The 24,452-nt window shown below is 41.1% G+C and overlaps 1 protein-coding gene across 5 annotated transcripts in view; it reads left to right on the top strand.

Annotated features, from left to right (window-relative positions):
- The window catches only part of NTRK2 (neurotrophic receptor tyrosine kinase 2), a 327,349-nt gene that overhangs the window by 228,846 nt on the left and 74,051 nt on the right, over positions 1 to 24,452 (top strand). For all 5 annotated transcript variants that reach the window (XM_038526948.1, XM_038526949.1, XM_038526952.1 and 2 more), the window contains one exon: positions 16,894 to 17,024. In XM_038526948.1, the coding sequence (XP_038382876.1) occupies positions 16,894 to 17,024 (131 nt within the window). The remainder of the gene's footprint in view (positions 1 to 16,893; positions 17,025 to 24,452) is intronic.

Here is a 24,452-nt window from a genome sequence, read left to right as displayed (position 1 = left end):
CAGCTCTGGCATATTTGCCTAGCGAATGTTGGTTGTATAATTGCTGTTGACATTTCCATGGGAAAAGAAGGTCAGTTCTGTTGGATTTTTCTGAGAGCAGGGAGCCTGCTTTGTCCAACCATCGTGTATCTCCAACCAGCGTGAATCTAACGGTGACAGTCTTGTGAAGTTATTATCACATATAGTGACAGTAAAAAGAAAAGGTTTCTCCTAAATACAGTTCTGCACCCAATGACGCTTGTTCACTTCTCTGCTCAATGAGCCAACAAAACAGGCGCAGGAGAGAGAAAAACCCTGTTTATACTGATTGCATCGTGCATGCCTCTGCCCACCTCCTGTGAGGCGGCTTATTTCACACATTCCCATGACAGAGTAATGTGACTTCATTGACTGGCAAGCAGCTGTTGGTACAGCATGTGAGGTGTCTGGGTGTGCGTGCGTGTGTGTGTGTGTCTGTGTGTCTCTCTGTGTGTGTAATGCCCACACACTGAAATGAAGAGGGAATGGAAAGCATGACACAGCCATTGAAATTTAAAGGGGAAGTGTGCCTTTATTACCATTCACTTATGACAGTAGAGGCTGTGGCTGTGTTCAAATCTGATCATGTCAACAAACATACCTGCCAGGCCAAAAGAGGGAACCAATTTCAACTCTGAACCTGTTTTGCTTTTGAGCATGGCTTCAGATCCCAGATACTGGAAAGGCAGACCCAAATATTGAGACTCTGCTTGGACCAAACAATGAAGTTATAAGGATCCAGACTCTCCACCAGTGCTATACTTGTCCCACTCCTTCTCAGCTCCACACATGGGGCTTTTTTGCACCTGCTTTGCACCTGTTCTTCATCTTCTCCTGCATCTCCTCGGAGATGATATGGGTGCAGTGAAAGGTGACACTTGATAACATCTTCTGTCACTTCGATCAGGAATCCATATGACACAAATCCATAGTTAACTGCATTGGGAAGGTCTGAAAGTGAGCTCAATGGTGTTTGCACATGTGTATAACCGTTTTACTTCTGAAAAGTCTTCTTGGACTGACAACCAAGGGATGGAATGAGGAATCTTTTTGACGAATTCATGTGATTTTTTTAAAAGATTTTATTTATTTATGATAAAGAGAGAGAGAGAGAGAGAGAGAGAGAGAGAGGAAGAGAGAGGAAGAGACATAGGCAGAGGGAGAAGCAGGCTCCATGCAGGGAGCCCGATGCAGCACTCGATCCCAGGATTCCAGGATCATACCCTGAGCCCAAGGCAGATGCTCAACCGCTGAGCCACCCAGACGTCCCGCTTGTGATTTCTAATGAACTTTTTGCTTTGGCAACTCTGAATCACTTGGCAGCATGGCTAAGGGGAAATGTGATTGAGAAAGCTAGTCATGTTTTGGAGAGTCATATGGAGTATGGTAGCTGAGTAAGTAATTCTTCTGTTCAGATTATCAAACAAGTTGGCTGTTAGGATTTATAGCTTTCCTTTTATTTTCATTGCCACACTGTAATCCAGGACTTCATGATTATGCTTCTATTAATGCAAAATCTAACTGCTCTCCTTGCTTCAGGGTATATTTAATACACTGTGCATATTCCTACTGGAAAATATGCTGCTTTTATAATGCCAAACCTTCATTCAGGAACCTACAATAGCTCCCATCTACTTATCAGATCAAATCGAGACCTCTCAGCTAACCCACAGGTGCTCTGTGACTTGGCCCTATTTAACCAATGGAAAATTCTTTAAAACCCCAATCCCACCCCTCTCATTACACCCCTGATTAACCAGGGCAGTTGTACTCCTACTATCCTGCCTTTTTGCCTTGGCTTCTCCTCATTTCTTAAGAGCCTTCTCCCCCACTTTACTCCAAACTATTCAAAGAGATCCATTCTTCACATTCAACCAGAACTTAAAAAAAAAAAAGTCCATGAAGCCTTTCCTACAATTACCATCCACATTAACTTCTTCCTGACTTCCTATCCCTCCAGTAGGCAAATGCTTGACTCTATTTTTGCATTAGCAACTTGCATTGATCTTAGTGTCTTATCTGTAAGTTTTATGTCTGAAATAAAGCGTCTTGCTTTCTTGGTCTCCAGAATGCCCACTCTGCCACTCTGGCATAAAGGACGTTGAACTTGGAATCAAAAGGCCATGCTGAAGTCTGGCTGTAGAACCAATCAGCTATGCAGCCATGGATGAACTCCTTGGCCTCTCTGAGCCTCTCCTTCCTCAGCTGTGAAAGGGAGCCTAGGAAATGTTCATAGGACATTTCACATAGTTGTTCTAATGTTCAAATAAAAGAACATGGGAGAGTACTTTATGAGCCTGAAAGTATTCAGAGAACAGAAGTTCCCATTATTATTGTAGTTGTGTGTAGCATTTAACATTTCATCGAACTAATGAAATGTATCTATAAGGCACTGTGTAATCTTGAGTGTGAAGTTGCTAAATAGCAGGGGTGCTATTTATATAATGCCACACCCTCATTCAGGAACCTACCATAGCTCCCATCTACTTATCAGATCAAATCTAACCCACAGGTGCTCTGTGATCTGGCCCTATTTAACCAATGGAAACTTGTATTGAAATGCTAATCCCATACCCTCCCATCACACCCATGATGAGGTGTTATTTATGTTATAAATAACATTTATAGCACATTTTATTTGTTACAGTACTTTAAAAAATATTTTATTTATTTGAAAGAGTGAGAGAGAGAGAAAGAGCAGACACGAGCAGGGGCAGAGGGAGAGGGAGAAGCAGACTCCCTGCTTAACAAGGATCCCGACTCAGGGCTCAATCCCAGGACCCCAGGATCATGACCTGAGCCAAAGGCAGACGTTTAACTGACTGAACCACCCAGAGGCCTCTATTAGAGTACTTTTTAATTAGCATACCATTTTGTTCTCACCAGGGTGTAGGGGTCGGGTATTTTTATTCCCATTTTACAGCTAAAGGAAAGAAATTGAAGTTGGATAGATACTTTAAGTAAATTACTCTTAGTCATGTAGTTAGTTGTTAGCAATGATCAGACTGGGGCTTCCTTTCTGCCTACTACTCCTTCCTTACCCGGGAATTGTGGCCATTTTCACTCATTGCTTCCTCCATAGCCATCCTGGGCCCTGCACAGGGGACACCTTCTTCCTCATTTCTCACTTCTCTTCCTCCATGGGCATTTTCCTCCTAGGCCTTCAGGGGTGCTTATATGATTAGAGTGGTTTCATCTAAGCTCGTAATCACTGTGCACACGCAGAAGGCAGAGGGACAAAATACAAGAATATTTTACTGTGCCTTACAAACATCATTGGTTCATTCAAGTACTTCTAGGTGGAGGAGCCTGGGCCAAATAGGTGACTAGAGCCCTCACTATCGGTTCAAGTCCCTGGAGATTTCATTCCTCCTGAGAAATCAGGTTTTTCCTGGAAACTTGTCCACCCAGGTCCCAGGTGGGGCTAAGCAGGCAGGGGTGGACACTTTTTAGCCATACCCCCAGAGACAAACTGTCCTCAGCTGATTTCTTGCTCAACTTCAGCATATTATAGAATGTAACATGGGCTTGTCCTTGTAAATTTTTTAAATATAATCTACTCCAAATATTTCATATCATTTCAGTACTTTGGACCATGCCAATGCCGAATGTAAATGGTTCATAACACATAAAAACAGAAGTTGTAATCACATTAAGTATAAGTAGTAATAGCAGCATTGAAACTCTCTCAGGAGAAGGCAATTTCTATAAAAGACTTCATTACCAAACCTGGGGAACTGTAACAGGAGCTGGATCTGTCTGACCCTCTTCTGTATCCCAACAAGACCCCAAAGCTCAATAGGTGGGAACCATTCTCTCCTCTCTCAAGCACTGTGATTAGGTAAATGTTACTTAGTTGTGTACGTCTTACAAGTGTTCTCCAAAAACACTTGTAAGTTTGTATCATTGACTGCAAACTTTGGAAGTGTTCCAGCTGACAGAAGCACACAGAACTAGTCTTTATCAAAAGACAGAGAGGAAAGGGACCCCAGCACCATGACTCTCACGTTATAAATCTGCTCACAGCTCATAAACTGCCTTCATCACCATGCTTCTTGACATGAATTCACACCCAACTTTTTGCAGCTTATCAAAGATGGAAAGTGTAAATAGGCAGAAGACAAAAGAGATAAATCTGGTAGCTACGGAGAAAGGGTGATTTGACTTCCAGGGACAGACTGTAGCAATATTCCACTGACTTCATGTCGCCTTTATCTTCCCGGCCTTTAAGGTATTTATTGTATTTGGATGATTAATGTCTGTAATGAGAGGGATCAGAGTATAATGAAAATGACATTGGATTTAAGGGCAAGCAAATGGGTTTTGGGTCCTGGCTCAGCTCTGGGAAATTAACACTTTTACTGTGCCTTAACTGTCCTCATTTATAAAATGGATGGGTTACTTAAGGTCTTGTTTGAGCTCTTGGAGAACATCCCATCTGCTCTGGAGACTCCAAGAAGCACTTCCTTAGAAAGGTAGCGAAGATATTCCATCTGGACTGTTGAGCTGAGCATGTCTGTTTGCCTCTTACCCATACTGTGAAGGGAAGAAGAGATGGAAATCCTTAATGGGTAACATTTTTCAATAGATTTCTGGAACAGAGATGGTGTGTGGTTACCATGTGCATGTGTGAAACACAGTAAGGGAATCTTCATCTCAGAATATGCTGTAGGGAGTCTGAGATGAGGCAGGACTGCCATGTTGGGTGGAACCTGGTGGCTACAGACTTGGGGCCAACAAATGCAGCAGGTACAGTAGAGAGTATCTGTAGGAAAGGGCTTAAACATAGTGGAAGGGCAGCTGAATGAGTGGTACGGATCCCCCACCCCCCACCCCAATCTGCAGAGAAACAGATAGCTCATTACTTATCCTCAGACCAAAAAAAAAAAAAAAATTGAAAGCACTTCTATGCAGAAATTGCCAGATTCCTCTAGAGGATGAGGCTAATTGTATGGATATTGAAGCCCCAGAATGACATTTTCTTTAGTCTGGCATGTTTACACTCCAGCTTAATGGTCCACTTTCTGCCTATGTATCCTAAAGCAAGGCCTGTCTATCTCTGTGTTCTACCAATGACCCAATTCCTAAGCAATATTACTATTTGAAAACAGAATTAGTGACATAAAAGCACAAGAAACCCTTACTAGCTACCCAGTCTTTCGTCCTTAAATATAAATAAAATTCAAGATCTGTCATACACATGAGGACGATAAACACTGAAAGAAGAGTCAAAGAGAAAAAGCTGACCTCAGAGGAAACAGAAGTATTTTAGGAATCAGAAGAGAATTAAAAACAAGTAAGTCTCTGAATTGAGGTTTTTCTATACACAAAGTTAGTTAGCTATGAAAAATAAATCCTAAGATGACAAGAAGGAATTCATACAAATTAAATATGTGATGGCTGAACTAAAAGTTTCAATCATAGGTCTGAAAGAGAGTCAAAAAATTTTTCCATAATATACAGCAAAAAGATAGACAGATCTGGAGAAGAAAAAATAAGAGGCAGAGAGAAGCAATTCATGAGAGGTGGCATTGGCTACTGTCCAAATGGGAATGAGAACACAGAAAAACGATAGAGAGAAAATTAACAAAGAAAAAAACAGAAGACAATTTCCCAGTGTTGAAGAAGCCCCAGGCCTCAAATCAAGAGGTCTGCCAAGTACCAACAGGATAACTGAAAAATCTATCAATTTGAATTAGATGCTAGGACAATCTTGGTAGGGAAGAGAAAGCATTTGATATTGATGCTTAGGAACATCCTCATTTGAGTGGCCCAGAAGTTCTTTATAGGACATTAGACATGTGGAAAAGAAAAAGCAGTCCTGGCACCTATTTAGTCTTGTAGCATACAGTATTAAGCTGGTTGTATTGAAATAAATTATGTTTATTGCTTTTCAATTTTTACTCACAAAGGACACTTAATTGTAGCATATCATAAGTTGAAGTACAAAGTAATAGTCTTGACACCATGTCATTAAAGATCAAGCTCAAAGAGTATATGAAGTGACTAGGGTAAAAGAAAGGTAGGAGGGCTGATATGTTCATGATATACAGAAGAGCATAGAATAATGGCTTAAAAAAGATATAGTGTGATAGATTATCAGTAGAAGAATAAAAATAATACAGTTCTCAGTTATTGGGGAAAGGTGAGGAATAGTGTGAGTAAAATCTTTCTCTTCAATAGCAGGGAATTGATAAATGTCTTAAATTGGGAAAACAAGGAGACAAAGTAAATGTATTGATTAGAGTTATGGAGGAAACCCCTAGAAAACAAAACTTCAAACTGTATGGAATTGAACACCTTAAGAATGAGGTTGAGAATAGGGGGGGCATGTAGGAGAGTACAATTTCTTTCCATCATGAGCTCTCCAGTGTAACATTTGTTACAATGTCTGTGTTTTGCTTTCCTTAATATTTTCTTGAAAATTAAAATATATGCCTTCTTTTCTAACATCCAGAAGTTCTATTGGCAAATGTTAACAGCCGAGGGATAAATTAGTTAAGCCATAAGAAATAGCTGATATTTGTCACATTTGGGCCTGCATGAATGGAAACTGTGTTTAGTTCAACCTAAACAGTTTTCAGATTTGGGACTTTAATGTGGACACATCTTGACATGAAGGTCCAGTATATGATCAAGTCCTTCACATCCTGGCTTTTGGAAATGACAAAATTGATTACGGCCAACATTCTTTCCAACCAACATTTCAAGCCCCATTCAACTTACAAGGAAAAACACCTCAAATCCTCTACTCAAAGGATTTGATTCTTTTTCTTCTAGACACCCTTAACTCTATATTGTTTACATCTGTCACAGCAGTTTTGATATTCTGCCTTTGACAACTGTTATTTGTGTATTTGCCTCGTTTCCCTGTTAGACTGCCCATCCTTTGGGGGAAAGATTCATCGTTTACTGGGGGAAATTGCATGGTTTTGAAACCAACTGAGCTTGTCCTGCCCACTTTCCAGCTGTGTGGCTTTGGTCAAGTTAACATCTCCAAGACCCAGTTACCACATTCCCTTTATCACAGGAGACAGTGATGTCTCTCCCCGGATCAGTCAGAATGTCTCAAGAAGAGAATGTATGTACAGTACTTAAAACAATGCCTTGCACACAGTGGATGTGTAATTAGCATCCACTGACATCCTTTTCTCCTTCTTCATCCTTGGGCGTTTCACAGCACCAAACACAGTTCTCTCCACATAGATGCTTAAGTGGTGAAGTGTGGAGGGTGGGGGGAGAATTGAAGGATGCTGCAAGTATTACAAAGTCCTTCAAAGAAGATAAACATTAGCATTACCTTCCAAAATATGAGTTCTGAAATAAGCATATTAAAGAGGAAATATCAGAATCTGCTTTGCATATTAATTGGACAGAAAGCCCTCTAGAGATGGAAAACATATGGGATGCACCCAAAAATCTTGTCTGTCACCTCCATGTTTCAAATATTGGTCATGTATCATTGGTTATGAGTGCTGCTGGAATTAGGGCAGAGTATAGAGCTGCAGAAAGCAGCCTAGGAAGCTGGCATGGAATTCTGGACCTCATAAAATGCCCACTGGCCTCCCACTGTGCCTTAAGCTAAGCACATACCCCTTTCTCCTGAGTTCAGAGCTTCCCTCATAAAAACTCCAACCTGCTTTTCTGAGGTTGGCTCATTGGCTCCATGAGCCTTCTCTGAGTGGCCCACTTGCCTAGCATTTTGCTTGTCCTTCTCATCCCCATTGATCCCATTCTAATCTAGAATGTGTGTACTAGAGCGTATACAGAGAGAAGATAGTCACTATGTTTATGTTAGACATAGGTCAGGGAAGCCCTCGATTCCCACTGGTCTCGGTTCTGAATTTTCCCAACCCAAAACTAAAGATGTCTTGCACAATGGGAGCATTCATGTAGATGTATATTGGTAAAGCCCAACTACCTTGAACAAGTCAATTTGGAAAATGTAATGGCTTCTAGTATAAGTTATGGAAGGAAGGAAAGTTTCCTTGGGAGGGCACAGGGGTGGAAGGTCCCAGATGATAGGACAGGCACCAGTGTAGAACCCTCAAATGGAAGCTAGTGCCCCAGCTTCGGAGGAGGTTGAGGGCATTAGAGGGATGTTTTCCAACCTCAGGAGGAGGAGGAGCTTTTGAGCTCAGGGACACAGGGTCAGAGAGGTAGACAGATAAGACTCTTTGGCCTACCTGCCAGGATTTTGTACAATCACTCGGCATAATTATTCTTGAAAATATAAACATTGCCAGAGCTGACTGACAAGTATTGTTCCAGCAGGGAGGGCTGTCAGGGCAAATCAATCCAACTCCACCACATGCCAGTATGTAAAACAGATATAATTTTGGCTGTTAGGGGCTGTCAAAGCGAAGGATGTGCCGTATGTGTATTTTGAAGTGTAGTCTTCCCTTCAGTCTCACAGCGTGAAAGATTTCTGGGGCTTTCCCCCTCCCTGGATCTTTTCTACAAGAAGTTTTTGGATTTTTAACTTCAAATAACCCAATCACCTTTATCTACTGTGATGTTCAGTTTCAATGAAGCTCCATTCCCACACCTGCCCTACTCTCGCTCAGCATCGGGGTCTTAAAATTTGGCTTAGGGTGAAAGGGTCCTTTGCTGTCACTGGATGTTGTGTGGGTCATCCAAGTAGCCAGTTGGTGCCCTCCCAGGAATGTAAAGTTGCTTGCAAGAATGCCTTGCCCATTACTGGACCCAATGCCAGGCTTAGCCTGAAGGCATTTGATGGTCTGGGCTTAATGGGCCCCTCAGGAATCCCTGGAAGCCTACTTTCTGTTTCCATGTCTCAATGCTGTAATGAGCAGCAAAGTTGAGGCCCTCAAAAGATGGCTCACTCAAAATCTTTCCTCTCTGTTTCGGAATGTTCCTGTATCTCTTACCTACTCCCTTCCTTCTTCCCACTTACTTCTCACCTATACCAGTGCCCCCATCACACCGGCTTCTGGTCCTTAGGCTCATTCATGGCCCTTTCTCTTGCCTTTCTCAGGTGTCCATTTTGGTCACATGGCTCCTCGTTCTCTGTTTGGATGGCTTGACATATTCTAGGCCTGGCAGTGGGGGTGGGGAAATTACATCCCCATGGCATTCTTGAGCCATTGTGATAACACGCCATCATATCTTGCAATGCTTTCACTGAGAGTGGCTATTGTGCCATGTGCTTATTTCTTATGGAGCTCTGACATAAAAAATATCCTTAGGAAGATCACTATTTCCTCTATGGGCATGATTGAGGACAGTGATCCCCTACGTAAAATCCATTTGATATATTCCTTCAGAAACTACATGCCATGAAGGATTTCACTTACCATAAGGAATTTTTGTGCTTTTACTTATGGGTAGTCAACATTTTATTAATTATTGTGCTTCTCTTTTGGTTTCTGTCACCAGGAAACTTGGAGTAAAATTATGACTTAATTTGAATAACCATGTGAGGCCCGAGAATCTTCACATTTGCATTCCTACTTAACACCTTGTCTTAGCCTTCTACTCCACTTTCCTTGACTCTGGTTTTCATCTGAGCTTTTTGTTTTTCTTTGTATGGTCACATCAAGTACCTAACATCTTTTGTGAATGAAGCAAAGGTGTTAGTAAAAGATGTGATAGATATATATGTTTTCTTCTCCTTTAGATAATGAGTTGCTTGAGAATAGGGATTATTTTGCTCATCCTTTTCACTGGGCCCTAGAAAAATGCCCAAACTATAGTAGGTGACAAGACAAAGTAGAATATTGTGGTAGAAAAAATTTTAACTCTGCCTGTTATCAGTTATACAACATTGAATGAGTCACTTAGCTCATCTGATCCTCTCCTTTTTACTTTAATCTGAAAATGGACATAAGGTTACTCTACCAGATTACTATGAAGATTGATAATTCTTGTAAACCTCTCAGCACATTTTCTGGCCCATAATAGCAATCAGCACATGTTAGGCCCCTCCCCATTTCCTCATTTCATTGGAAATAGCACTTGAAAAAGGATAAGTGGATTGCTCTATGACCACCAGTAAGTCAATTAATTGTGGTGTCATCTATAAAATAAATGTGACTGTTGACCTCATTTGGAGAGATATGAAAATTAATTGATGGTAATGCACATTGGGATTTTTTTGCTGAAAAGAACTTAAGAACAGCTCAGTATTATTACATGTTCTATTTCATCATTAATATTATTTATGAATATTTGGCCTTATCTTGTCCTGGTATGTTTTATGTCTATGGTCTTAATTGCATTTATTTCCAATTTAGTACCAACTTGTATTTTAATAAAAATGTAGATAAGATCCCAAACTATAGTTCCAGTCCTTCATGCAACTTTATTTTTACAAGGTGGATGATTTACTGTTTTTTTTAAAGATTTTATTTATTTATTTATTAATGAGAGACACAGAGAGAAGGCAGAGACATAGGGAGAGGGAGACGAAGAAGCAGACTCCTCACAGGGAGCCTGATGTGGGACTCAATCCCGAACTCCGGGATCACACCCTGAGCCAAAGGCAGACGCTTAACCTCTGAGCCACCCAGGAGTCCCAATTTTACCTGTTTCAATATGCTGCCCATGAAATAGATATTAAGATATTTAGTAAATAGTATTTGTTCACCCTATATTAAGTCAAGCTCAAGCATTTTTCAAGGCATTTAAGTTTTATTTCTTCCTTTTTTCACTCATATTTTATTTTGTTAGAAGCTTTCTGATGAAATTTTTCATTATGAGATGCTTGGTCCATTTCAGATGGTCGATGTGAATATTTCAAATATTTCTGAAAGAAAAGATATTAACTAGATGAAATGCCTATTGCCACTTTAATGTCAGGAGGCCCTCAACTGCCTTCAGTCTCAAATGGGGGTCCATGTTACAGAGTCCAGGGATTGCTCTTCAGAGTCCTGGCTCAGTCACCTTTTAGCTGTGTGGCCCCGAGGAGGTGCTTCACTGTTTGAGCCTTCCTTGCGAACTATCAAACATTGAAGGGGTCAGCCTCGAACAATCTTTAAGTTCTTTTGCCATTATAGCATCCAGTCCTTTGAGATGGAACCACTGAGGCTGACCCTACATTTTGGTCTGTATGTCTCTACGGAAACCCCACATTGGGTCTCTGTAGAGATCGTATCTATTGAAGAACTTTGTCTTCTAGGGCATACAATTTTTTTACCTTTCTGCTCAAAACTTTAAAATAATCTTCCTTTTAACTGCAGATCACTTAGCACTTGGCACATATTAGATATTTCAATTAATGTTTCAATTTAAGGGTCATAGGCTGAGCAGGATATGTCCACTGGGCCAAGGAGTTTTCTATGAAGCCCATTACTGAGGAAATTGGAAGGATACATTTCCGATTTCACGCTTAAGTGGGTAGAGTTTGTTTTATTTATTTATTTAGTTAGTTTTAGATTTAGTACTAATGGATATACTTCATCTATAGCTTGTGTGTATATATAGAATATCTGCTTCTGGGAGGTATCAATACCAGGAATTTGATTTAAACCATCTGAAACTGCAAGGATCTCTGTAAACTACTGAAGGTACTTGTGAGAAAATGCATTTGTTAGGGATTGCAATGTGATACTAACATGAAACTGAAAATCTACTCCATTCTGGTCCTCATGAAGCAAATGACCAAGGGCACCAAATTTCCAGTCTGGAAAATTCCATTAGAAAGATGTCCAGATAGTTTTCAGCCACTCATCTTGATTACTATTGCTGATGATCAGTTTCTCTCTGATTTTATAAAGTAGACTTATTTGTACAACAGTCTAATCCCATGCTTTGTTTTGACTGTATCAGGGTACATAGATCAGTCTGCAGACCACATGAATTTGATGTATTTCTCTCAGTGATACCTCCTTGTCTTCTGGCAAGGCAAATTTTAAAGAGAAACTTTTCTACAAAACTTTTTTTGAAAAAAATCAACTATTGTTTTTGAGTTTTCTCCCAAATCTATGAAGACATTTATGGTAGAGTTCAGGTTTTTATTTATTTTTTTATTAGTTGTTCATGTTGAGTTTGATGTGATTTTATTCAAGTCTCCAGAGTTAAGAACAGACAACTGACTGATCTCAGAAGAGGAAGCATGTAAAAATTTTACATGCTTACCTGATCGCTTACTTATCGTGGAATCTTTAGATTCATTTCACTCAGAATATTTTGCATAAAATGAATCCAAATGTTCATAGGACTTTTTAAGACAGTGTTATTCAAAGTACTAGTCCACAGTGAAATAAAGAGCTTGTCCAGAATATGAATCAGTGCATTGCTTCCTTCATTAAGACAATCTTGCTCCTGGAAAAAAAGTTGCCTTAATGCCATTCAGACAGCCAGACCAAAGGTCCCAGTGCCTGGCTCCTAGCTATGCTATTACAAGACAGGATCAATAGCAATCCAGTGTTTCTGCAGCTTAGGCAAGTTACTGAACTTCTCTGTGCCGCTGGTCCTGACAATGATGGCACTGGTAGGGTAGAGAGGGAGAGTGTAAGCTGGGAGATCAATGGATAAGAGGGGTCACCAGCAATGAGGGGACAGAATGGCAGAGACTTAAAATAGATACTTTGAGATAGCTGGGTCTCTGGCAAGAGAAAGCAAGAGTGGTCAGAAATCAGGCACATGGGCCCTGAAGTTCCTGGGGAAACACTGGAGGATGGCCTCCACTGGATGTCATGGGGGTCCTCAGGACATAGTCAAGATTTTATTTGAGTCAAGGAGGCTGAGGGAAGCTTAAGGAGAGGTTGCAGACATAGGGAACTGGTGGGTGAAACTAGGCAGGAGGGGCCCACAGGAGGATCTATAAAGGAGGTGAAGGGTATGGGCATTAGCTCAGCCTGAGGCATTTATGAGTGGTGTTGGAGTAGGAGGTTGGACAAAGAAGGATGCCCTGAGATAGCTTTGAGGACTTCCTGTGGTGATGGAGGGAATCAGGAGATGAGGCAGGTGCTGAGAAGCCCCGACACTCTCTTGGAGGAGATTGGGAAGAAATTCTTGGCTTAGTGATGGGGGAGCTTCAGGTAAGTTGTTCCCTGACCTCTAACAATTGGGCTGCTTTATTGCCTACATACTTGATAAGATGGCTGCCATTACCAGAAATGATATGATTAAACAGTATTCATCTGTGGTTGCTATTACCATTTGGTACCCTTTTTCAACAAATATTTGTATAGCACCAACTATTTGCGAAACCCCATAAGGCCCTGTCAGAATCGCAAATACAAGCACAAAATTGTTCCCTCTGTTTCTGAGTGGCTTCTCGTCTTATAAAACAGAATTGCTGTTGCAAAGGAAGCCATTGGCAAAAGACTGCCATTCATATAATCTATTAGGCCCCTAACCAACAAAGCAAATGAATGCAAAATTGCCCGTTTCTGAGAGAAAAGAGGCACTTGGTGCTTTCAAGTTCAGCATACTAAAACTGGTCCCATCAATTTTAGTTTTGAAGGTGATGGAATTGGGGCTTTATCCATAGCTTTATATACTTCAACTTATTTTCCACCAACTTCTTCTTCTATTTGGAAAACTAAAAAAGAAGAAGAAAAGTATTAATTAAAAACAAAAAAAAAAGTTAAATATTTACCTCGATTTGGTGAGAATGTGAAGTAAATCAAGTGGCAGTTTAATTCCCAATGAACATCTGACAACCATGGAGTTAAATATTAGATTTAAATATGGCAGCTAACTCTCTGCAAGAATTACATTTGTCTCTTTATATGGGCACTCTACCTAATGAACACATTTCTCTTCTCTTAAATTCAGCCGTTGCTACTGGAGCATGAGAAATTAATATACATTCTTATATTCATTAATATTGTTGCTCATAAAAGACCTTTTGATTTTTATCACCCTGAGTTCCCAGAGGCCCATGGAAGCTGTCTTAGCTACAAACCACATAAATTATCAGGGGTAAAATCCTATTAAAGCAAAACCTTAATCACCACTTGCAGTTTATATGAAATTGTATCTAAAAAGAAACTGTAGTGCATATCCATCAACATAGAATGAATAAATAAATGGTGGTATAGTCCTTTCTCAGAATATTATAAAATAGTAAAAGCAATGGAATTACTACTACACACATACAAGGTAACTCAATGTAACTCAATCTCAAGGACATTGTCGAGTGAAAAATGCAAGATGTGGAAGAAAACACCTAGTACGATTCCATTTATGCAGCAAAGCCAAACAATATCTCATTAAGGATATATCATTAGTAGGAAACCTATAGAAGAAATGATTAACACTAAATTTAGGCTAGTAATTATCCCCAGAAGAGACTGGGGAAAAGTGGATACCATCAAGAAAGAACGTGATGGCATAATGGTGCTTCCACCCTGTAAGTGATAGTGTTTCTTGAATGGTATAGTAGGTTTATGGGCTTTCATTTTATTACTCTTATTTAAACTACAGAACAATACTTTGCATCTTCTTTTGTTTTCACAATGCAGTTCACATTCAAGAAAAAAAAAAGTCTTTTGGGAAGCCTGGGTGGCTCAGTGGTTGAGCATCTGCCTTTGGCTCAGGGTGTGATCCCAGGGTCCTGGGATCGAGTCCCGCATTGGGCTCCCCTTGGGGAGCCTGCTTCTCCCTCTGCCTGTGTCTCTGCCTTTTTCTGTGTCTCTCATGAATAAATAAATAAATAATCTTTTTTTTTTTTAAAGACTTTTAAAGATCACTAAATTAAACCATGGTAAATCTTCCCTGGGCTCAGCACCGGAGGCATTACACAAGATCATAGGAGATAGATAGGGTTGCTCTTAGCTTCAGGGAGTTTACAGACGTGAAATAATTGGGAGATAAGCCAGAATTCAACTAAGCAGAAGTCATCACATAATATGAATTCAGAGAAAGAGGTCTTTGGTGGTCAAATTTGTCTTGGAAACTCTTAGGAAGTGAGAATTTGAACTGGCCTTTGAAGGGTGAACTAAACAGGAAGCTGGGAAAGCATGTTTACTTTTTACTCGATTCTTTATATATTTCTATTTCTCTTGCCATGTGTAACACAATTTACTGTTGTAAAGAAACTTTGTGATGTGAAAGAAAAAAAACACGTACTCTGGATTCAGACAGACCTGAATTCAAATTTCAACTCTTCCGTTCCCACACTGAGAATCACTGAAAGTTCTGCAGACTCAGTTTACCTACTTATAAAATATGGAGAGGGGTGCTTCCCAGGGCTGTGGGAGCAAAATGAGAGAACATTGTTAGCTGCATGTTCTAGGCTCCAGAGGGCTTCCCAATCTAATACTGCCACTCAGGATGAGGGGTCCAGAAAAGAACGGTGGCCGATCACCTGGTAGAGCCCCTGTGCAGAGGCAGCATCTGAAGGTCAGGCGAAGAGGCACAGGGTCCCCCTGCAGCTCTGTCCTCCACAGTCTCCTTTTGGGCTTCACGGAGGGGAGCCGAGTGGAGCATTGCTCCTTGCAGCTGATGGGCTTCCAGAGAGCCTTGGCCGCCTCCTGCGTTGTTCCTTAGGAAGGCATACAGTTGAGCTGATGTGGAACAGCTCCACTCTAGACTAGAGGGGGAAATTAGTCTCTCTCCCTGCGACGTACCTATTCTCGTCTCTTCTTGGCTTTGGAAAGCCAAGACTAGGATACAATCTTAGAAAGGGTTGGGGAAGCCAGCCATAGCATGGTCTAGACATTTCTGGAATGAGAGGACAAAGCCTTAATTAGCAATGCCCACATTTTAGCTCTTCCCTTTTATTTCCCCTGAGCCTCCCTTCCCCAGAAGCCTGAGGCATCTTCTCAAGGAATTTGGGATTCCTGGCTCTATCTCTGCCTTTCCCCTTGAAACACACAATGAGTGGCTGCACCAGTTCACATTCCCACCAACAGTGCAAGAGGGCTCCCTTTTCTCCACATCCTCTCCAACATTTGTGGCTTCCTGCCTTGTTAATGTTCCTCAAAGAGTTAAAAATAGACCTGCCCTACGACCCAGCAATTGCACTGCTGGGGATTTACCCCAAAGATACAGATGCAATGAGACGCCGGGACACCTGCACCCCGATGTTTATAGCAGCAATGTCCACAATAGCCAAACTGTGGAAGGAGCCTCGGTGTCCATCGAAAGATGAATGGATAAAGAAGATGTGGTTTATGTATACAATGGAATATTACTCAGCCATTAGGAAATGACAAATACCCACCATTTGCTTCAACGTGGATGGAACTGGAGGGTATTATGCTGAGTGAAATAAGACAATCCGAGAAGGACAAACATTATTTGGTCTCATTCATTTGGGGAATATAAATAATAGTGAAAGGAAATAGAGGGGAAGGGAGAAGAAATGGGTAGGAAATATCAGAAAGGGAGACAGAACATGGAAGACTAACTCTGGGAAATGAACTAGGGGTGGTGGAAGGGGAGGAGGGCGGGGGGTGGGGGTGGCTGGTTGGCGGGCACTGATGGGGGCACTTGACGGGATGAGCACTGGGTAGGTATTCTGTATGTTGGCAAACTGAATACCAATAAAAAATAAATTTATTATTTAAAAAAATAATAATAAATAAATAAATAAATAAAGGTGAACATTAAAAAAAAAAAAAGAAACACACAATGAACGAGTATATGAAAGCATCTGGTTTGTGAGAGGCCTGTTGTTAATGTCTATCCTTTCTCATGTCTCTCCTCTTCTAATCTGGAAAGTTCATTAATGACATTCTGTAGCCAAAAGAGAGGTCACTACTTCTGCTCTAGCAAAAATAATAATTGAGCTCTGGAAAGCACACCATTTGGGGTGGACAGCGAGGATGGATAGCAAGCCTCTCCTTTGGTTTGCTGCTATGTAGGGGAGAACCCCAGGAGGCAGATCCCTGACTCCCACCCTCTACCTTCACCTCTGAGTGCCTCAATTTCAATTTCCATTTTGTCTTTGTTTTACAGTTGTTCAGCACATCAAGAGACATAACATTGTTCTGAAAAGGGAGCTAGGCGAAGGAGCCTTTGGAAAAGTTTTCCTAGCTGAATGCTATAACCTCTGTCCTGAGCAGGACAAGATCTTGGTGGCAGTGAAGGTAAGAGAACACTCCAGAATGTCTCATTATCTGTGGTCACGTTAACATGTGGAACTACGTTATTTCATGTTATATTTGGCCAATTCAGGAGCAAATCATGTCTGCTCTGGTGGATGTGTTTGAATTTCCTATAACTAAGTGGACAATGGGAGGGTATTTGGGGATACATCTAACCGTTGGAGCTTTTTCTCAGGGGCAACCTATCAGTCTGTAGGCTGTGAATAGCTCTGGTCTACTCTTCCAAGTCAATGCTAACTGAATTCTGGATGGAGGTCTGTAGGGTCAAACAGAATTCAACCCGCTAAGTCTTAGAGACTCAGTCCATGTTGTTGGATTGCTTGGTGCTTATGCCAAGCTCAGCTGCAACTTGTCCTCCATGGAGGCTCTAGAAGGGAGACTGGAGTTCACTTTCCCTCCAGGCCTCTTTTCTGCTGACATCTGCTATTACACCTTACCCTGTCCCTCCCAAGTATTCCCAGAGCCCCAGGATTTAATACAACTCAGGCATGATTCCATCCTGGGTTGGATGGCATCTTTTGTAGATTCCACCACCCTAGGAGACTCAAGGTTTTACTGAAATAAAGGAGGCTGAAAGTCCCTACTTCCAGCCACTTCATCCCAAAACTCAAAAAGGAGACCTGGGTTTTGATAACATAAACGTTACTGAAGGGGATAAAATTTCCACTGAGCTCTCTAAAACATAAGAATTAACAAAAATAGCACAAAAGACTTCAGCAGATCTTTTACATATGCATTGTCAAAACTAACAAAAAAACTCACAATGAACCCAACTCACCAAGGTATTGAATAATATATGTAAAGCACTTAAAAGAGGCATATATTTATAAAATGAATTAAGTGCCAAAGGAATATGGACTTGGCTAATACAATAAAATGTAACTTTTTTACTTAACAGAAGATGATTGGGTTTTATTTGTTTCTGCCAAACACAGAATGCTGATACCAGTGGTGTTTGTTTATTAGTTACAACCAGGACAACCTTTCATGTTTCAAAATCAGGTGTCTATTCCATTAGTGCTGTCCTTAGCTTTAAACTACTTTAGTCTCTACATAATAGGTAATTGAGGAGAGAGAAAATTCTTGAACTTACTCATCCTGTGGACTAAGCACAGTTTCTGTTAAAATTCATCCAGAGGACGAAAACAGTGCATTGACTCTTCTGATATCATCCAAAGTAGCCAACCTGAGTGGCATGGAAGCTCTTAGATTCTCACCAAAGTTTTCTAAAAGCCGCACTTTGGAGTGAATAAAGGACAGAACTTTCCAGGGAGGGTAAATGTCATATCAAGAAACATCATCTCCCTGAGCTAGGCAAATGGAAGGAGAGAGGCAGCCAGAGGAGAGGAGACAGGAAGGAGATGCTGGAAAGATGTGAGGTCAAGTGGGGTAAAAGGTGTAAAATAAGAATCCTGCTGTGACTCAGGGTGGTATTCCTGCTGTTGCAATTGCTTCCTCTTTTCTTTCATTTACCCAAAAAGTTTTTATGTTTTTAAGCACAAAATGTTCAGAACATTTGGTAATGTTCTATCTGTAATCTTTACTTTCCTCTGCCTCTTCCCCACTCCCCACCCTTTGGATAAATGGGACCAAAAGGTGCCTCTATTTTTGTAGCTTCATAGACTGATAAAATATGAAAGCTGGAATATGCTTAGGAAAGATCTGATCCTAACCTAGTCATGAGTTATATGCAAGGATGCTAAAGATCATGGATTCATGTTCTGGGTTCTTGTTTCCTCCCACTGATATTTGGAGACCACCCAGGGAGCTAAGTCAGGCCTTCACACTTGGAATTCAGATTTTGGGGGTCACAAGGTGAGAAGCTTCGAATGTGAGAAAATTCTGGAAGATGAGGGAATCCTAGATGACGGTGTAGGAGTAGCTGAGGGACCTCAGCCAGATAAGGAGGGAGATTCACCAAATTTCTTAATGGGTAGAACCTTTCATTTTAGTGTCATTCCATATTCTCTGCCTGCTTCGCTGCACTTCTCCAAAAGCAGAGGGTGTTGTGTGGCTAAATCCAGCGCACCCTCAACCCAAGGGTTACATTTCCTTCCCAACACATGCAAATACAGGGTTTCAGGGCTCGGGCTGGTAATGATGAAGATCAGCCAGCACCAGAGGGGTGTAGCTGGTTGTCCTGCCCACAGCATGCCTCCACCTGGGCACATCTCCCACTGCTAATGTCAGTGAGGCTTCTCTCTGGTGTGAATCCAGTCCTAGCCCTAATCCCACCTCTGATCTGGACCCAGGACCTGGTCCTCATCAGCTTTCTGGCTTTGCCAAATAAGTTTGCAAATTAATGACCTATGATGAGTGCTTGTTAATCAATACCGCTAAAAGCAAAGAAACGAAAAATAATGAAACAAACATAAAATTGAATTTTCCCCTTTATCAGCTCCTGATTCCTTCTCTGCTAGTTCCTTCTTGTTGAAATTCAAATGAAACTATTATTCCAAGTTCAGGGGACAAAATTCCTGCAGCTTAAAAATTCAATCCAACCTCAAGGTCGCACACCTAAGATGTCTCATCTCCGTGACCTTGCATGCAAAGTCTTGTTGAAATCAGATGCTTTGCCTCTATTTGCCTGAATGACTTTTAGCTTCAGAGACGATGCCCATTTTAACTTCCTGGGATCCAGAGGCTGCAGCTACAGAAGAACGAGTCAGACCTTCCCCAGCTCCAGGATAAATGGATCAGAACAACACATAAACCTTTTACGGAACTGTTCTCTCCAGCCTGACCTGCTCATTTGTCAGGCTATGGGCTAGCCAACTGAAAGTATGTTCAAAGGCTCTCCCATGAGCCTGGGAGAAAAATGTCTATGGTTCAGTCCTAACCACAGTCCTTTACGCACAGTAGTGATTTTTTAAAGGAATGAGACAATTGGAATGCAGCTTCCGGGTCCCCCCTAGACCTCCAGCCTGTCACCTCTGATGAGTTGCTGCTGGAGCTCCTCTTCCATTGGAGGCACCAGGGATGTTTGACAGGCTTTCTGCCGGTTGCCTAGCAACCCCTGCAGCATTGATTATGCATCTAAGAAATAGCAGCTATTGTCCTCTTTCCCTCTCTAGAAGGAGCTGACTGGTTTGAAATCCAAGGCTTTGCATTCAGACCGACAGATGTCAGTTTCCTGTAAATCCTGGGGTCTCCTGCCCCAAATGATTTAAGAACTTGAGGGATCCACAAGACCGATTTAAGATGGCAGTGATCCTAAGGCATGTGTAGGGCACTGAAGAGCCCACAAGGGCTGAGCATGCCTCTCCCATTAGAGTATTTGCTTGTTCGGAACCAACCAGATTGACCTTTTCTTGATATTTTTTGGACGACCTTCGTTTTTTAGTGAAATGGATGCAACAACTATTTTTTCCCTTTACACTGAATTACAATTGAAGAACCCATAAAGAGGATGAGAAGCAGAGAAACCAGCCCTTGATCAGAATGAGTTACTTTACCTTTAAGTAGCTCATTTGCCAAGGAAAAGCTTCATGGTAGTTTCCCTGCATTAGCAGTGGGTGCGTTAGCTATTTTTGGCTCTATCCAACCTGCATTTCAATAGCTACGATGCCTACAACATTTTCTTGTACTATGAATGCACGCTGATTTTTGTTTTTTAAATATAGCCACAAGTGCGCTTGGTAGGATTCACGGCCTCTCCTCCCCCTCTCCACTAACTCAGGTGTATTTCTAGAAACATAAAATGTGGCAACAAGACAGACTTTAGAAATCATACAGAACCCGAGTCTCATGTTTTATAGATGAGAAATCCAAGACCCAGGGAAGTTGAGTGACTTCCTCGAGGTGTAAGTTAAAGCAAGCGAGAGGCACAGCATAGGAACTTTTGAGACTCGAAATGATGAGATCCGACCTCAGCAGGCACTACCTTCAGGATTTTTGCATTTCATGTTTCTGAGTATCTTCTTATTATGGAGGAAATAATGATGATTTTTCTTCACCAAGGGTTTTGGAAGAGTTGACTGATAGCCCGCTGGCACATTACCGTTCTACAGCCCCAAAGTAGTATCTAACATGTATTGCCACTCCTATGTCTGGAGAGCCCCCTACCTCGATCCACAGTTTCCCTTAATTCACCAGCCATCCACTCCAGTAGTTCTTCTATGGGGAGACTTTTCCTTGCCTACTCTCCCAGCTAGGTCAGACCTCCCTCTAATATCTATTAAGGTATCTGTACTTGTCCTTTCTAGCATTTGTCAAGATTGTTAATTCTCTATGTATCTGCGGGCTTATTTCATCAATGGTGTGATTGTGTGTCTCCTCCATTAGAGTGACATATTCTTGAGGGTGGGAACCATGCTTTTTAGCACATTGTCTAATATCTAGTAGCATGGAATAAATGCTTGTTGAATGAATGAAGGGGTGGATGGATGGACAGATAAACTGTGGAAAAAATAGCCTTCGAAATAGTGAAGAGTCCACAGTTGGCATTTCTAGGTAACAAAATGATCTGATGAGCTACTGATTGTCATATAATTTTATAGCTGAGATAAACTGTAAAGAGGATATTTATATATATATATAGAATATATATAGAATTATGTAATCTAATGAGAAATCACTTTAGAAATGATTAAACCACTATGCAGATATATAGAGCTATTAATTGATGTTCTTTAGCTTAACTCCTACATTTTGCCAGTGAGGAAATGGGAACCCAGAGAAGACGAATGACCTATCCAAGGTCACGTAGCTTGAAAAAGGAGGTCGCTCAATGTCAGACCTAGGATTAAAATTCAAGCCTCCCCATTAGTCTGATGCTCATCATGCACCACATTTTTCTGTATATTTTTTTACTGGAGTTCGATTTGCCAACATATAGTATAACACCCAGTGCTCACTTTTATTTATTGAATTTTTCACATGTGCTTGTAAACCAGGTGAAGAAATTCAACACAATACCACTCACCAAGTAATGCAAAGGTATATGTTAGTTGTGTTCATTTGTATGGAAGAATGAGAGGCACTTTCATGTTTTCCTGAATGGAGATGCAATTCAAGGAAATAGGCTGAAATAAAGAAAACTGGATTCTGGAGTGAAAATAAGCAAACCGTCATACTCAGCTTTGATAAGAAGACTGGTAGAATGTTTATGGAAAACCTTACTCAAGCTGGTTTAAGCAGAAAAGGATATTTATTTGCTGAAGCTACTGGAAAACCTTGCTAGAGGCATCCAAGCTTCAGGTACTGCTGAATTCAGGAAATCAGTTCTCCTTCTATGTATCTCTTAGCTCTGCTTTCCTCTGTATTGACTGTATTCTCAGACAGGTTCTTCTCTTTCCACTGTGGTAAAGACTTGGCAGCAATGGCTCTGGACTTAGATCCTCCCATCCTAACAACTCTAAAGAGAGCTCCTTTTCTCCAAAAATTACACAAGAGTTCTACTGGCCTGTCTTGAATTGGGTCACCAGGTCCTCTGACTCTCTGGATACTAGTCTACTAGTCTGAATATCCAGGCCTGGGGTGACCCCAGAAATGAGTTACATATCCCAAGAAATGGAAGATGGGAATCAGCTCTACACAATGCACAGAGACTGAATATGGGGGAATAATGGTTCCCTGAAAGAATATTAGAGATTCCATCCCCGAAAAGAGTGAAGATCTGAGAAGGAAAAATAGAAGATGACCAACCCAAATCAAGTGTGCAGGACAGGGAGGCCTCACTGTGACTAGAACAACTGGGATCTAAAAGCTCTCGCTGGATCTGAGGTAGACCTTATGACTATGACTATGACTTCCTCATCCTCACAGTAGGAGACCTCAGAGATCGCCTTCTAGGCTTCCCTGTTGATGGAGTATAGCTATCTCTAGCTTCTGCTGCTTCCTAACACTCAACTCCTGCCTCCAGGCCAGCTGTTGCTTATGTAGTCTCTAGTCCTCTCACAAAGCCCGCTCAAGAAGGAAAAGACTGTGTGTTCAGTGAGTCTACTCTGCCTTCATGCCAGGCCATGTACATGGGGCCCAACCATCCAAGGTAGTCACATGGCACAGATGAGGCCATCTATGGAAGAAGAAGCAACTAGAGCCAATTGTCTCAGAAAATGGAGAGGGCAGAATAAGGGCTCAAAGAGAAAAGTTCATGCTCTCCCACTCTTGAACAGTGAGACCATCCATGGATGAGAAAGGGCATCAGGAGTTCATCAGTTCAAGAGCTCATGTGCTCTACCTAGGCACATTTATGTCTAAGACAGGTGGCTCTTTTCTTTTTTTTCATTTTAGGTTTTTATTGTCTTGTTTTGGGGTGTGTGTGTGTGTGTGTTTGTGACCATATCTGTCTTCACATATTGATTAATTGTGAAGCTTCCCTCCCATTCCTCCCTTTTTCTGTGACCCCCCTCCATGTACCCTGGTATGTGAAATCCTTACTCCCACAAAATGGAAATGGAAGATGACAAGATGAGTATATTTAAGAGAACATTTGTCAGTGCTGCCCTAAAAAAGGAGTTTGTATACCTTAACAAGACATAATGTTGCAGAAAGTGCTATCAACTCCATCTTTACAAGTCTCTAGGAATAGAAATTGTAGAACTTTAATAGTGGCTTATTAAAAGCCTTCATTGTCTTTATGATCCAGACGTTGTTTAATGGATTTCTATTGTACTTTAGTGTAAGCACACATGAGTGTGTGTGTGTGTGTGTGTGTACATATGTACTCATATATACTATAAGATGGAGAATGACGTCTTCCTGGTGAGGACCCCTCCTAAACTTGAGTCAGGTAGGCTCCAATATCCCTCCCTCAATATCCCCTTTCCAGGAACTTCAACTTTTAACCTTTGATGGAAGATCTGTTTTTTGTCTTGTTAAGTTGTCTTATTAACCTTATTTTCTGGCTTATCTCCAATTCATCCCTATCATGTCAGAAATGCTAAATCCAAAACAGTGCATGTCACTGGAATGAGGACTCATCTGGTATTAAATACAACTGGAGGCTTCATTTCACACTTCTGTTTCTCTGGAACCTGTGCCTTGCAGTAGCTATGCTGCTTTTTAATTAACTTTAGCATGATAACCCAACTCCCGATTGAGTCCCTGCCTACCATGATCCATCAGCAACTTTAGTGAAATCGGCTCTGATTTTTAATTGTATTTAAGGCCAGGATATATATTGCAGCTGTCCCTACTGGAGGACAACTTCTGATTTATTCCTTTGAGTCAATATCTCTCTAATACAACTGTTGCTATGAATTAGTTTCTTGTCTTCCAAAGACTTAGTGTTTGTGATATGCAACTTGTATAATATGCACAGCCATAGATTTCACCACCCAAATTATTGCAAGCATTTTAAAGCATGTGAATTAGGACTTAGCCTGTGTTTCCCATTGGATGGTCGACTTGTTAGATTCTGAACTGTAAGAGTCAGTGTGGCTGTGAAAATAAAGATAGCAGCAATCA

This window comes from Canis lupus, chromosome 1, assembly GCF_011100685.1.
Source record: "Canis lupus familiaris isolate Mischka breed German Shepherd chromosome 1, alternate assembly UU_Cfam_GSD_1.0, whole genome shotgun sequence".
Lineage (NCBI taxonomy): Eukaryota > Metazoa > Chordata > Mammalia > Carnivora > Canidae > Canis > Canis lupus.
The sequence above is the reverse complement of the archived record's forward strand: the minus strand, read 5'-3'. Positions and strand labels throughout refer to the sequence as shown.